General features: G+C 38.0%; 1 protein-coding gene across 2 annotated transcripts in view; it reads right to left on the reverse strand.

Annotated features, from left to right (window-relative positions):
• The window catches only part of MPP3 (MAGUK p55 scaffold protein 3), a 93,515-nt gene that overhangs the window by 21,729 nt on the left and 55,198 nt on the right, over positions 1-16,588 (reverse strand). For both annotated transcript variants that reach the window (XM_026669673.2, XM_087947059.1), the window contains 6 exons: positions 15,745-15,819; positions 13,610-13,806; positions 9,705-9,769; positions 5,786-5,806; positions 1,315-1,356; positions 89-253 (listed from right to left, as the gene is read on the reverse strand). In XM_026669673.2, coding sequence (XP_026525458.1) covers positions 89-253; positions 1,315-1,356; positions 5,786-5,806; positions 9,705-9,769; positions 13,610-13,806; positions 15,745-15,819 — 565 coding nt within the window. The remainder of the gene's footprint in view (positions 1-88; positions 254-1,314; positions 1,357-5,785; positions 5,807-9,704; positions 9,770-13,609; positions 13,807-15,744; positions 15,820-16,588) is intronic.

Below are 16,588 nucleotides of genomic sequence, written 5' to 3' on the forward strand. Positions count from 1 at the left end.
GTTGCCAAGGTTGAGAAACTGATCTGCAGTATGTCAACAATCAGTTCCCAGTAGCAAAATGGTGCTCTTTTTACCCAGAGCAACTCACCAATTAAAACCACCAGTCTCTTCCTTTCACCAGGCTGCTGCTGGTATTTGATGACTTCCTCATATGTGAGAAGTTCTGGAGTGGAGTTTTGTTCAGATTGTTTGGTTTCATTTGGATCACTCTGCTTCTCCTTTCGGCTCAGTCGGAAACTTCGTCGCAAGCCAGCTAAAAAGCCAAAAGTAATACTTTTCTTTTCTGCGTTGTTCAAAGTGTTGTGAAAGGCTTAAATAACCCTATTTAATGTGCTATTCAATCATCTGGTGATTCTCAAACTTCAAAAGATTATATCCTATCCTTATTAAGTAGTTGCCAATCAAATCTCAAATAGTAAAAATGTCCATTATGATATGTAAATAACAGCTAGTCCTCAACTAAGAACTGATGGCTTAGCAACAATCTGAAGTACAAAAGGTACTTACAACTTGGTTCCAAAGTTCCAACACCCCACTACACACACAGTCACATGCGAGTATTTCAGGTGCTCAGCATTTGGCCCACATTTATGGCTGCTCCCAGCACCCTAGTCACCAGACCACGATTTGTTATTTACATTGTTTTTGCTGCACAAATGGTTTGCTTAACAACTGTCCCCTAAAAATTAATAAAAATCAAGCCAGTCACATGATGACTCGCTTTATGACCATTGCAACATATGACCAGAAAGGTGGGCTACATTTCAGTCATAAGCTGAGGAGTGCTTATTTGAATGGCAAAAATAAAATCAGGGAAGGAAGGAGGGAGGAAAAGAGGATCAACAGATATTCCATAACTAGAATTAAAATGAAGTACCAAGAAAGAACCTAGCTACATTACCCATTCATCCGTTAAGTTCAGCCCATTTTTCAATCACGTTCCATGGCTGCAGCCAGAGACATTTGTTTTCTACCATTGAAGTGGGTGGCTCTTATTCTCCCCTAGTTTCAGAAGGAGTCCTCCAGCCCTCTCTAATCTACCACATTACAATCTGGTGTAAGGCAACATTGTTAGTTATAAAGCAACTGCATACAAATTCATTAAGTGTGCAATTTATATAGGTTACAGAACTATTTGCAGAATTGGACTATATGCCTTCCTATATACAATTGGACTATATACCTATTATATATACTATATAATTGGACTAGTGTATATAGTTCAATTGTTCAGCAAATATTCTACAACCTACCGGTATATAAGTAGGGCAGAATCTGGAACATGTATCATTGATTACAAAGACTGGTACCCACCTATGTACTGTCCATTGAAGTAACCCTCACAGTCACAGTCTTCTGTATAGAAATAAGAGTGAGAAGAAATAGGTTCAAATATGTTATAAGTTGCAAGTCATGCATTCTGGAAATGTCATACATCTTTAAGCACTAACATGAAAACCGGTGGGAAATAAAGAACAAAAGCTAGGAAAATTCAGTACGTAACATAGTGTGCATTGTATAGAGGTATTGGCTCCAAGCATCCACAGAAAAACAATTTTGCTTGAAGCTCTGGAGAAGTATGGACTGGTGCCAGGCTATGCCAGTACAGTCTGGCAGTCTTCAAACATCTCAGATGTCCTTAATTCTGAGCCAAGAAATCCTAACAGGGAGCGATGGGAGTATATATTTGAAGTCTCACTTGCTGAGCAAAGACAGTGTTTGCTTGATTACTTTGCACATTCTTTTTTTAAAACTGGTATCAATAATAAAAGTTAAAATTGTTTAATTGTGGCCAGAAATACTGAAAAATATAGATTTCTGGGGTAAGGTAGCTTTCTAGGGTTTCAAAGTAAGGACAACATCCCATGAAGTTGATTTATCATAGAGGAGTGCTCTTTTTTTTAAAGTAATTATAATTCAAAGGCTGAGTTCAAAAGTACAAGATATGCAGACAAAAAGCAGTGGAGATATAGAGACAGCAGATAAGCAGCCTCTCATAAGACATGCTTGAAAGTTACCCCAGAGAGTTTTCAAAGCATAGAGGTAGGGCTACAGATATATACCCCCCCTTTTTTTTCAAGAATCTCTCACACACATAACACATGAAAAAAGGCAGTTTGAAATATGTGGCTGCAACTCAAAAGTTTTTGACCTCCCCCAACAGATGTGTCTAGGAAAGAAGGCATGATCCCCAAATCATTCACCTAATGTTAAAACGGTGAAGCCTGGGTGAAGATTGTTCTTCAATGGGGGAGATGAGATAGTGAGTGCACATAAAAGATCTACTTGCCCTTGTGTGCATGGTTCATTTCTGATAAATAAGTTTAAATTCTGAATTTTTGGTCCCACTGAACTCAGGAGAGGGAACCAAGTTTTAAACAGTTTTAGGATTGTGTGGTTACTCTTGAAGAGAACTCAGTCTTTTACAATAGTGTTTCTCAATGTTGGCAACCTTTAAGATGTCTTCAACTGCTAGAATTCTCCATCCAGCATGCTTTGATTTTAGCTTAATGCGTGCATAAAACCAGTCATTTGGGCTTATAACCATGACTTACAATTTATGTGTGATTTGCAAGATAAATCAAGCTATTCTGACTTATTCAATAAACCATACAATATTAGAGGATGACACGTGAAACCATCCAGTGCTTGTTTCAAGGTGACAACATAAGCAGCACACTCCACTTAACAATTCAAATAGGAATTGCCAACTTTTACTGTTGTGTAAATCTTTTAATAAATCTTACTGTTGTGTAAATCTTTTAATAATTCTCATCATCTTTCACAAATCTGGGTAGTCCCAACCCTGTTGACCTTTCTTAAGAAATAAAAAAACCTAGATGTTCCCTCAAGTATTTGGCCACATAGACAGGCCAGGCCTGACAATTGGTTTGTCTACTTTTAGTCTTCATTAATGAGAAACAGAATGATTTTTTAAACCCTGGTGTGCATTGTCTTGGTCTGCTAGATATTCACTTTATATACAGCATTTCTCCTTTTTGCTTTTAGCCTTCCAAGAGCGATTGTTTTGAGATGGGTGGCTATATAAATTGTATAAACAATTATCTGGAAACTGCCATGTTAGAGACATCTGATCACTCTAGCCAAATAAGCAGCCAATGACCTCGGCCCATTTAAACTAATGATTATCATTAGAAGGAAAGTGTTTTTATTTATTTCTTTGCCCATTAACTGGATTGGGTTCCTTATTTATCTATTTATGTAAAAGATTTATGTGTCCCCCCATCTTAAATAATTCTGAGTGGCTCACAAAAATAAAACCAATAAGTAAAACAATAATAAAGCAGTAAAAAAAGTAAAACAATAAAGTAAAAACACCATAGTTGTCCCTTTGGGATGCCCACTGCAGGCTCAGCTGCTCTCCTTCCATGCTATCTGCCTGCACAATCCTATCGGGGTCCTCAGAAAAAAATAATAATAATAAATCAGGTGTTTGTGTACTTTCAGAAGGTTAGAAGGGTGGAGGCTGTGAAATCACCAATGGGAGGGTGTTCTTGTGTGGTAGGGGCAGCCATGGAAAAGGCACGCTCCCAAGGTTCCATTAGATGTGATTCCACTTTAGCAACAGCTACACTAGGGGGCTATCCCAAGAGTTAAATCAAGGCAATTAAATTTAAACTCCTGCATTATTAATACTGCTAATAAGACTTTATAAACTGAGCAGCTTTTCTTATTTGAGGCAACTGCTAAGTTAAAAAAGTAACCCATCACCCCAGTACATTTTTCTGGAAGGTGTAAGGCCAAATCAAAAGGAAAAAGGAGAAGGGAAAATAGCAACACATTGTGGTTCAACAGGAAATTACCTGCTGTGTTAACAAAAGCTCCTAGAAACAGCACAATAGCTTTTAAGAAACAGCAGGAGCTTAATCCGTGTGATTAGCACATACAAAAAAAATAAATTACATAGTAAAACACGGGGCAAATTAATAGCTAAGGAAAATTAAATGAGATTGACATAAGAGAGCCTGAGTGTATATGAGAAAAGTTTATTTTTCCCCTTTTATGAGGCTGTAAAAGACTGGTTTCCACTGCAGACAGAAAAATCCAACTTTAATCCAAGGACTGAGAGCCAATTTGATGTAGTAGTTAATGTATCAAGCTAATAATCAGAAGATCATGAGTTCTAATTATGGGCACAAAGCAAGTTCAATGTCTCGAGGCCAATCACTTTCTCTCATTCCTAGGAATGAGGTAGTGGCAAACCACCTCTGAAAAACCGAACTGCAGAGGCTTGTCCAAGCAGTCTCTGAGAATTGGACAAGATTGAACGGAAGGAGGGGGAGGAAATCCAAGGATTGCAAATAAATTAGGTAAAATTTTGAAGAAAATTCAAAAGTGATTGGATGTTGTACCCCATAGAGTGTCATGTGATGGGTGGCTATACAAATATAATAAGCTAGCTCCATACCCATGCTTCGCTATGAAACTATGTGATCGGGCGGTTTGGGGGAAGGAAAATAAGGGATGGCGGTTCTGCCTCTGTGTACCAGCATCCATTGGTATTCATCTGGCTAGCGTCCTGTCAGTGTGTGAGAGAGTTGAGGGCTGTTTGGAAACTGAAGCAGTATTTGTTGTGTGAGCAAGGAGACAGCAAGGAGCCTGGGTGTGGCTTAGCTCAACTGTCTGTACTAAAGCTGCTTGGTGCTCTGAAACTAAAACTGAAATTTCTCTCCTCTGCTTGTGTTTTGCGTTTGGAACAGATTTCTTTTCAGGTGGGGAGGGGGAGTAGAACTCCTTAGCATCAGAGCATGTTAATAATAATATAGGAAATACTAATGCTCTAGTGGTCATTTTGAAAAATCCTTTCTTAGTGAGCTCCTAGAAGCCAAGAGGAACTTACATGCCAAATGTCACGTTTGTAGGCCTTACCTTCGGGAGATTTTGTGATGATGCATGAATGGTATTTTGCTTTTATATATATATATATATAGATAAATAAGAATCTTAGCATTCTAATCTCAATATTCAAAAATCCATTCTGATTTCAGCATTTCCACACATATCGATCATGATATTGCTTTTGTGTTGGACATTTCCTCTTCTCAAACATGTTCTCGGCTCACTTTCTCTGCAAATCACTTCTCCCTTCTCTTCTCCTGTCTTTCCCTGCCTTTCAGCTTGCTCCCCCTCAATTCCTACTTAGATTAAGCACCACTCAATCCATCCTTTTCTTTAATCCGTTATCTATATTGTTTGTTCTGAATATGCATTTTATATTACACCAAGACTGGAAGGGTAATATTTAAACATAATCACACTGAAACAACACATTTAAATTTATGAGCATGCCTTGTTTATTCACACTTTTTTTTCTAGCAAGGAGGAATAAAATGGGATCAGATGTTATCTAATAAACCCCATTATTTGAAGTTTATCACTAAATGAGCAACCACTGACTTAAAAATGCACATAGCATTTACAAAACAATGTATAAACCTGCCATGAAACCTTTTTTCCCCCCGCTCAACAGAAAGATTTCAAATCCTCAGATTTGTCTCAAAATTCCCCCCAAAATTCCATGTCCTTTCCATATAAGAGCCTCACTGTTTTGTCAAATTATATTCCGATTACTTTTTAAAAAGCATCTTTGATGCAGAATCAATTGTGGAACATGACAAACAAATGCACAATTGCACCATCTATTCCAGCTGAACAATCTAAACTCTCTGTATCGGCATCTTGATTGGGTTCACTGCAGGGTGGTTTGAGCAGGCAGAAAATGACTCTGCTGGTGCTGTCACTCCAGAGTAGCTGGAGAACCTACCTTTTTCAGAAGACTGATCATCTGCGGTTAGCATGAAAAGACAGAGGTAAGATTGTTAAAAGAAAGCCAAGAAAAACGACTCAAGGGATTCTTTATTCAGTCCAATTGCTTAGGTGTAAGGAAAGCACTCCATATTATCTTGACAGGGACAATAATAAGTAGACATTATGGTCTGCTTATGACTTATAACTTGTCCTAAAATGGCTATATGTATACACAGAGACCTAACTGAGAAACAAATTAAGTATCTAAGGAGATTTTGATTTTTCTCAAAAAAAAAAAAAAAAAGATATAGTAGAAATAGTATGAGGAAAAAAGGGTTGTAATTTACATTAAATTATAATTACAGAAAAATTCTAGAAAATGATGCCTCAATCGTACATGGCACTAGAAACATTGTCAAAAATATATAAGGGAATTTCAAAATATGGTAAAAATGCAATCAAAGGGAAATTTTTTCATCTTTGATGGACATTTAATAAAGGTAGAAAATATTGGGATCAAGTTTGTATTTTAAGATTTTAAAAGTGAACGTAGAATTAAAAGCACAGACCTTTCTTTTGGGCGTAATGGATGTATAATCAAGACATATTATGAAACTTGTTTTTATAATACAATAACAACAACAAAACTCAAAGATGAAAGGATTTACAAATATCTACAAAGGAAGAATGGATGGTGAAACTAATAGAATTGGGGGTGTGGAAAATTAGATAGCCTTGATGAAAGAAAAGGCTGGGGCAAATTTTATTTCTACTTAGAAACCATTTTTGAATTTTTTGTGAGAAACTGAAAGAAAAGTTAATTTTGGGATTTGAGAATTAAAATTTTACACAATTATGGAAATAATATAGACAAATGTTAACCTTACAATAAGTGTTTGATGTAGTTTTTTTAAACTTATATCTGTAGCAAAGAAAATTGGTACATTATAGGAAAAATAATTTATATTTTTTCTACTTTCTTTTTCACTTCCACTTTTTCTGAATTTTTCCTTCTTTCAAATCTTTTCATGTTTTTAACTTTGTATTTTTTTAAAAAAAATCAATAAAATTAGATGATAGATAGATAGATAGATAGATAGATAGATAGGGAGGGAGGGAGAGGGAGGGTGAGAGAGAGGGAGGGAGGGAGGGAGGAAGAGATGATTTTACCCTCCTATTGCCCCAGTTCGAATGGAGAAAACTCAGAGTTTAGTGAATAAAACCTAAATAAATATGTAGAGATTATCATATTTTTATATTGACTATCATAAAACTTCAAAACCGTGCCCTTACCCCTTAGTAGTTGCGCAAGAAAATTTGTTATTGCTAACTTCCTTTTTCTTTTCTTTTCTTTATAATTATCAATTAACCATACCATAGTACATGGACTGCAGACAGCTACATGTTTTGATGCACATAAACACACAGGATCAATGACAGAAGCAGGAGGGACTCTTACAAAACTAGTTGCATGGGTGTGTGTGATACTTTGACAGAAAATATCCATACAAAGATATGATGTCTGTCCTTCTACCAGCCATTTTCTTTTACCATGCTTTGAGTGTACACTTCCTTCTATCAAATCAGGGCAAATTCAAAGGGCAACCCACCCCCTCCTGCCCCTCCATGCCCACACAAAATGATCCCACAGAACACAATACAGAACAGAGTAGAATTTTCATGGCAAATTTCCTGGGGGTAATAAGAGACCATTGCTATCAAACTATAACTTGGTTGGTTTACTAGATTTGTATTCTGGCTTTCCATCGAAATGGCATTTATGGGCTAACTGCAATAAAATGTAAAGTAAAATACAAAGAATGAGGTCATTTGTTCAAGGCCTTACTTTTTTTAAAAAAAAGATAAATGCAGTCATTAATGGTATCAGGCTATATTACTTTAATTTATGTTAATTTATGTGTATATTTAGTTTATGGTTAAATAGCAGCTGAGTTATATATTACACATTGCTTTATATGGTATTAGACATTTGGGATAGCAACACGGGTAGGATCATTTTGGCAAGCATCTACATTCTGTCAGTTATGGATTTTACTTCAGCCAGTTCCAGGTCTGTTCAAAGTATCGTCCCCTGGGCATTCATATCATGAGAAAACTGTAATCCAGTCAAAAATGAAATAGTTGCCCATTTTTTTCTGTCCATTCAGTCTTCCAGGAAAAAGAGTTGGATTGATAGAGCACCTCTAAAGCTCTTCCCACTGCAGAGCTCTTAACTAAGGCTCAGGCAGCCATTGAGTACATCGTCCCAACACTCATTGGCTGCAGGAGCAATCAAACCACATATCCCAGTTGGATTTCTTGCAGACAATTGTAAGCACTTATGAGCAACAGTGATTCAAATGAGCAATTTCTCATAAATAAGGTCTGAAAATATTCACACATACATGCCGCCCAATGTAAATAAACAAGAATTGTTTGCATGTCTGGAATGGGGGGTTGTTGTTGGAGGGGAGAGTAATATGGTATTTGTTGCTCCTCTTTTCATGCCCTGTTACTTCTATCTGTATGTTCTAAATATTTGTGGTCTTCTCATAAATATTTCTCTCCTCTTGGGCTTCTTTATGCCTCCTTATGGGCTTTGTTGTGGTTGAGGATGGCCATTTTCTTTATTTTTGCTTGATTTCCTCATTAAAAGCTTTGTTTTCCTTGCAAGGGGGAAAAGGTCTTCCTCTTATGGACCATTTCAGTGGGACTGATCTGAAAATTACAGGGGAGAAGTGGGAGGGTAACAATTTCCAATCCTCCCTCTGACAGTTTGTCTTCTGCATACTTGGCTGTGATGGGGGAGGAAATTATGCTAGCCAGGGATCAGGAAAGTGGAGGTTGTGTGATAACATAATATAATAGAAAAGGAAAGAGTATTTGGTATGTTTGTAAGTATCCTTCCTGAAATGCTCTCTATGCCTCCTTCTCTTTCTGTGGGCTTAAATATCTTTATAGTTGTCCTACCTGTGGCTCTTCCTCCCATCTCCCAATGTTATTTTCCCACATACCATTACAGCACCAGAACTGGGATCTGTGGTTGTTTTTTTGCTCTTTTTAACCACTTTTCCTTCCACAACAGTGTTGCCAGCTTGGCCAATGGTAAAGAGGCTGATGTTCCCTGAAGCAAGGGATCATAGATTATTATTTTTTTAGAAAATGTGATGGGATTCTATATTTTCCAAATAGAAATCCTTATGTGTTGCTAGAACTATTGATAAGAAAGGCTTTATTACAGATTATTGAATCTGTGACACAAAAGCTCAGAACCACTAGATGGCTGAAAAGAGACCAAAAAAATATTGTTAGAGCCACCTACTACTCATCCTGATTTTGCATCCATATCTGGCAGCTCTAAACCTCTCATCAAAGCCACTAAAAAGAATATAACACTTAATTTATAATTTAATTACAATTAAAAATCTGCCAACCAATTAATATTTTAGACATTGAAATGGCTTAATCTGATTAATAGACTAGGCAATGTTATTTCTAGAGGCCTTCGTCTACAACTGCCAATATGGCTTTTAATTGTGGAAAACTGATTGAAGAACTGCTACCTTTTTATTTTAATACTTTATGAGCAGACTGCTTTGCATAGGAGGTGAGAACTATAGCTTACAATTAACAGTGCATATTTCAAAGTCTGTTCCTTGCTGATCTGCCTCTATCTTGGATTGCATGAGCAAACAACACTCAGTTAGCTCCACTGAATGTCATTATCCCTATAGAGATGGCTATTAACCTAAAACATGAAGCGTTTTCTTCTCCTGGAGCTGTGCATTATTCCCAATTCTCCATATGACACAGCAATGCTATGAAGTCCTTGTGGGCTGAGAATACCTATCCATCAAAGGGGAAACATTATAAATTTATAAATGATGAGATAAATGTGCCTTGAACAAACAAGAAAAAGGTTTGTAGTGACTCACAGTATGGCTTTGTAACACTTCTGGAATTGTGCAATGCACCGATGGTCCTTCTATACATTAAGCGCCTAGATAAAACAACAAGATTTACAATTCTGAGATAGGGGAGGATGCAAGAAAATACTAAGAACTTTTAAGCAACAACAATAAAAATATCTTTGATTCAGACTCATTTGGAATACATAAGCTTAAGACCTCAATTATAGATTGGCCTAGTTCATCCATAAAGCTGTGTCACTGAACAAGACACAGTGGCTTGGTCTGAACACAATACTAGGCCATAACTGGTAGATTCACATATCATGCTAATTTAAGGACAAATTAAGTAGATTTTGATTTAAGATCATCTGTGCTATTACTTTAATCCATTTAAAACAACAAATATTTATTTTGTGGAGGAAGTATTGAATTCAAATGGGGTCCCTGAGCCTAATAAAGGGACTACATTGGTACTCTTTGCTCTAAAAGAACTATTAGTTGAAAGCAACCCACTTGGAAGCAAAAGGCAAAGGAGAAGGAGTGACACAGTGACCCAGACACAATGACCCAGTCCAGATGATGAGCATGTGCTGTATCATTGGCAATTCAAGCTTGTTCTTTTAGAAAACTAACACAAGGTTTCATTCTGAAGTCCCACTGTTTTTAACTGGAACTAAGTTCAAATAACTAAGTGGCTAATGTCATTTTTCTATGGATAGGTGAAAAACAAGGTCTGAGTTATGCAGATGTGTGCTTTCCTGCAAAGAAAGCCCAGAGTGTTCTTTGTTGAGAAGAAATTTGGGCAGGTTTCTCCTTGCAGACTTCTTGACTTTTCTTCTTTGGGAAAAAGCGGGCAGACATGATGCATCAAGACATTAAATGCCATCAGCCCTATGGAAACTGTTTGGCATGTATGTCTATGAAGATTCTCAGTCATCCTGGTCATGGTTGTCCCAAAGGTGCTTTTTTCAAAAAGCAACTGGGCTTTTTATTTTTTTCCTGAAGACCTTTCACTTCTCATCCAAGGAACTTCTTCGGTTCTGACTGACTTCAGTTCAGTCAGAACTGAAGAAGCTTCTTGGCTGAGAAGAGAAAAGTCTTCCATGAAAAACAAAGCTCAGTTGCCTTTTGAAAAAAAAGCACCGTTGGGACAGTCAGCATGGATGGTTGGACACATTAGTTGTTCAAGTCCTCCATCACATTTGAAGACAGAGACATTATCCAACAATTTTCAAGGGCAGAATTTCTCCTCAATTGTGACAAAAGCATTGTTACTGAACACCCCCCCCGGAGGAATTATTTCCTGAACTCTTGGAAACTAAGAAGACAGCAGACTACTAGACAGCTGGCCTAAGTAAATTTCACAAATAATTTGGAAAGATTCCTCCAGAGCATGCAGAAACATAAACATACCATTTATTTGCAATTTTTAAAAGCAGAATAAGTTACATTTGTTGGACTATACACACAAAACTCTTTTTAAATGGACAGCAAGAAAGGCAGAGTTTCTAAATGTACCCAATTCAATTTTTTTTCAAGGAGCTCTACATTCTTCAGCCATTTGCTATGGCGGAGAAGGAATCTCCTGCTCTTCAAAAGTTTCAGTCTCCAAAGAAACTTTTCCAAGTTATTCATGAAATGCGGTACAAGCCTACCAGATGGAGGACTATATGTGGACTGTAGAGTGTATTCAACACATGCCTTTCGGTCAACTTGTTACACCTCACTCATTCACTTCACTTATTTGAAATACTCTTCTCTTCATTTCCAACATATTTGTACTCAAACTGATTATGAACTATTCTGGAAAATATACTGTTTGACACTAATTTAACCCTTCACTCAGTTTTCTGATACTGTTTTGGGGACTTTAACACGGAGCTGTCTGAATTTGGTTCAACGCACTGACAACTCTCCCTTGGTGCTGCTTCCTTTCTTGAATATTCAGCCCTCCTTCACTGTATGCTCTAAAACAAAGAAGTAATCCTTGATTTATGACTGTAATTGAGCTAGAAATTATGGTCATAAGTCACAGCAGTTGTTAAATGGATCACCACATGACTACATCCAATTTTATGCCCTTTTATGCTACAGTCATAAAGTGAACGCTATGGTCATTAAGCAAACGGGATGGTCATTTAAGAATTCCATTTTATCCAATGGGTATTTTTTCTGGAAACTGGAAGTGAAAATATAAATCAACACGCCCCCCCGCCCCGCAAAAAAACCCACCAAAAATCATTATCCTGTGACTGCGGGACCCTGCAAACTGCCATAAATGCACACCAGTTATCAAATGCCCACAATGTGATCGTGACTGTAAGGGAGAGAGGTGCAGCCATTCAAACTCTGGAACCAGGTTGTTAGTACCTTTGGGGGAAGGTGTATCACAACTCTGAATGGTCACTAAGCAACCAGTCATTAAGCAAGGACTATTTGTAAGCAAGTCTGAAAAGACAGATGCTATATGAGATTCAAGCTGGTCAAATCTGAATAATGCACTCATCCTGCACTTCATTGTTTAAGAAGTCTGAGTGGGAGTTTAAGGTGCAGGTGGTTATTCTTAATGATTCATACAAAAGGAGGAGGGGAAGGAAGTACTGTTTCCTTTCTCCCCTCTTTTGCTAAATCTATGTATGTGACTGTCTATAAAAAGGACAACGATTTTAAAGAAGTATTTGCTACTGCACTTGTAAGTTTTATTACTACAAAGTTGCTGCAGGCAGGAGGTGAGGAGCCATTCAAAGATGAACGTTCAAAGGAAACGCTGTGATTAAAAGTGGAAGTCAGCCAGTTGGCAATATGCAGAGCATTCATTTCTATTACCATTGATCTGTTTCCCTCCTTAATAACGAAAATCAATTTTTAAGAAAAGTAAAATTCCAAGTGGCAAGTTGCATTTTGCTTTTCAAAGAAGATAAAATGGCTTGTTAGTCCAGTGCAGTTTCAGAGTTAAAATGGGAGAGAAGTTTATCACAATAAAAGAAGTGTTAAATTTTCCATCTGAAAACTAAACTCAAAAAACGGCAGCTATACTTTATGCTAAGTGAAGGTCATTTAGAAAGCACATTTTTTTTCCGGAGGTTTCAGGGGTCAACTCACAATTTTGGCCATTTCCTGTAAACTCTAAAATACCACTTTCCCCCACAGTAACTTTCCTAAGCCGTATGATACATTAGACAAGCCCTTTCCCCAGTGGTACCCTAATGAAGTATTAGCATGTCTAATCCAGAGTAATCTCTGCTCCTGTAATCTCGAAGATGCCACATAAGGACCGGGGAGGTGAACAAAATATTTCATATTGAGCCATTAAAAACCATAGTCAGTTTCATCGCCTCAGCGTATGTAGTTTCTCCTCAAACCTGGAGCCCAAAAATTATTTAAAATTTGTTAGGAATCCTAGTCTGCAACAAAACTTTGTTTTATGCCAGAACTGGCCCAAAATATATCGTGGCTTAGGCTACGAGAAAGAAGCCATCTGCACTCTGAACACAGAAACCAGGGTGACAGTTGAATCCTACTTCAGTTCTAATCAACAACCTAAATAGACAGTCCAGGATACATAATTATCCCCCAAGAAAGAGAAATGGTTGGAAAGCTTAGAAAGAGAAGCCAAAAACTGCCCTACCGTTTGTCATCACCATTCTGCCTAAAAATAGAGTCAACTATGGCTTGTGCACATCCTTGATTGCTTCATTGGGGAGAAAATAAAAACTACAGCTAGCAGCTGCAAGAAACGCATGCTGCTTGCTTCCTTTTTGTCCCTTAAAGGAAGGAAGAATGTAAGTGTCTGACAATACTCATGAGGTGCCCTCATTTTTTTTAAAAAACACCCCATAATCTGCTTTACCTTTAAACTGAGAAAAAGCTTTGTTCACCATATCAGCAATCAAGTTTTGCACCTCAAGCCACTGCTTTTCCCAACTCACCTTTCTTGGAACTGCTTAGAAGGAATCAGGCCAGCCCGAAGATTTGTGTCACCCACACGTTTGGCCTGCCACCATGTTGGGTCATCTTGGCTAACCACTTCCAAAATGTGCCTCCTCTGAAAAGGTAGTCCTGCCTCCTGACATGGGATAGCTTTATCCTCTTTTGGATTGTAGGAGAAAAGTGCTCTCATGAATACCTAACAGATGAAAGAAAGATCACCGTGACCATAATTACAGTTCCTATAATTTCATGCAGATGGGGGGAAGCTGCAGAAATGTATATGGATTGTTTTCCGAACCCGTGGCATGGAGAGATTTAGGGATATGAAAGCAAATCCACAAATACAAAGATAACAAAATAATGATATTCGAAGTGGAGCAGAGTAAAAGAGATATATATGCAAATATGACTAAGATAAACTGTTCCTTCCCCTATCCACATCCCCATTCACAGATTTATGTAGATAGTTTAGTAATTTCAGGTAGATCTGGAGAATAGCTTCATCCTCTCACCCTAATCCCCACCCTTTTACACATTTTAGAAAGGCAAGATTTGAGTGGTGGCAGACTGAAAAAAAAATCCTACTACCTATAAAACCAATTAGCTAACAAATTTATTCCTAGGTTTATTCCAGGCCCATTCTTGAAAAAGGCAGAGGGGGGAATAAATGGCAGCTGATGTTCCACTGGTGCTTTTAAGCAGAAAGAAAAATTATATATGCTGCCACTGCCATTGACACTGTTTAAACTCTAAGAAGAAAGCGGGGAGGGGGTAAAGAGGAAGGAAAACAGTTACTGCCATCATCGTTATCACCTCCTCACAATACTTCAGCTCCTCCCAGAAGTCATTTGAATTGCCTCAGCTTCCCACTCAACCATTTTGTGTCCTTTCCACTGCATTTTTCAAATCTACACTGGAAGGGAAAAATTAGTTTCAAACCAGTTAGACTGTCATGGTGCCTTCATACAAAATCCAGTTCTAATTTAATCCAGGATATTAAAACTGAATAACGGAGTAAGAGAGTTGGAAAACTTCGGAGGCTTCTAGCCCAATCCACTGCTCAGGCAAATGGTTGTCCAATCTCTTCTTAAAACCTCCAATGTTGGAGTACCTATAACTTCTGGAGATAACTATTTGAAACCAAATTGTTTAGAGCAGGGGTCCCCAACCACGGTCCGCGGACCGGCACCGGTCCACGGAACAACTCCTACCGGGCGCGGCTTGCTGGCGCCGCCATCTTTTGATGAAAAAGTGCCCGGTGAGCTTTTCCGGTAGAAAGCTCACCGGAAGCACGCTTTTCATCAAAAAGATGGTGGCGCCAGCGCTCGTGAGCTTTTCCGGTAGAAAGCCATTTCTACCCGGAAAAGCTCACGAAGCGCTAGCGCCGCCATCTTTTTGATGAAAACGTGCTTCCGGTGAAGTCACCGGAAGCACTTTTTCATCAAAAAGATGGCGGCGCCCAGCTGATGCCGTGTACCGGGCCGCAGTGCCCAGCTGATGCCGGTACCGGGCCGCGGCGTCAAAAAGGTTGGGGATCACTGGTTTAGAGTACTGTAAAATGCACCTCTATCTGGAAACACAAGAATTTCCCCCAGACAAAAGGCAGGTCTCAGTATGTTTAACAAGCTGGGAATATTGTTCAATTAAGTATGAACATGCAAATGATTCTTGATCAACCTTCAAGGATCTTTGACTAAACAAGACTTTTTTTTAAACTTAGCATCTTTAAAATCTGTGGAATTTTAAGATTTTATGTTGATTGTAATAAATTATTTTGTAATTGTAAGATTTATAAATTTCCCAGAATTGTTCGGACCGCATGCTGGGAGTTGAAGTCCACAAATATTAAAATTGGCAAGTTTGAAAAACACTGAAGTAAAGGTTCCATGGTAGCCTACATCTGCCATTCCTAAAATGACCGCACCTACACCCAACATATTTGACACCTCTCACAATTCCTTGCCAACTTGGACAAAAGCTATGGAAGCTAAGAAGTCTAGGAGTTGCAATTCTCATACACATGTGAAATACCAGGCTACCTAATCTCTTGAAACATGCTTAGTACAGGAACACACGTTTAGAAGAATATCTAGGTAATATTGTAATGTTTTCACATGTTAACAGATTCTCTTACTTTGCTGTCCTTCAGGCGATCTTCTTCTTTGATGCCTGGAATAATTTTTAGTGTTATTGATCCCTGGGATTGAGCCTGCAAGAAAAATAACTCTTTACTGCTCTCTTCATGAAATCACATTACATCTGCAAATAACACTGAGATCTACTTGTCTCTGGGTACAGAGGATTCTAGGCATTTACTGCACAAAGGGTGAGATCAAATCGCTTAATAAATATTTAGTCCCATTGGCATTTATTTATTTATTTTTATTTATTTGCTTTGATTTGTCAATTGCTTACAAGATAATAGTATATACATAGTTATGAATACATGAAATGGATACATATAAGAAAAATAAAAGAAACAATAGGACAGGGACGGTAGGCATGTTGGTGCGCTTATGCACACCCCCTACAGACCTCTTAGGAAAGGGGTGAGGTCAATAGTAGACAGTCTAAGGTTAAAGTTTTTGGGGTTTGGGGAAGAGACCACAGAGTCAGGTAGAGTATTCCAGACATTGACCACTCTGTTGCTGAAGTTGTATTTCCTGCAATCAAGTTTGGTGCGGTTAACCTTGAGTTTGTATCTATTGTGTGCTCTTGTGTTGTTATGGTTGAAGCTGAAGTATTCATTGACAAGTAAGTCATTGCAATGTATGATTTTATATACCATGCTTAGATCGGACCAAAGACGGTGTAATTCAAGATTTTCTAGATCTAGAATTTCAAGTCTGGTGGCATAAGGTATTCTGCAATGAGTAGAGGAGTGGAGAACTCTTCTTGTGAAATATTTCTGGACTTTCTCAACTGTGCTAATATTAGATATGTAATGTGGGTTCCAGACTGGTGAGCTGTATTCGAGT

Source organism: Notechis scutatus, chromosome Z (assembly GCF_049901735.1).
Source record: "Notechis scutatus isolate UNSWTSFEM ecotype Mainland chromosome Z, rNotScu1.2, whole genome shotgun sequence".
In the NCBI taxonomy this organism is placed as follows: Eukaryota; Metazoa; Chordata; class Lepidosauria; order Squamata; family Elapidae; genus Notechis; species Notechis scutatus.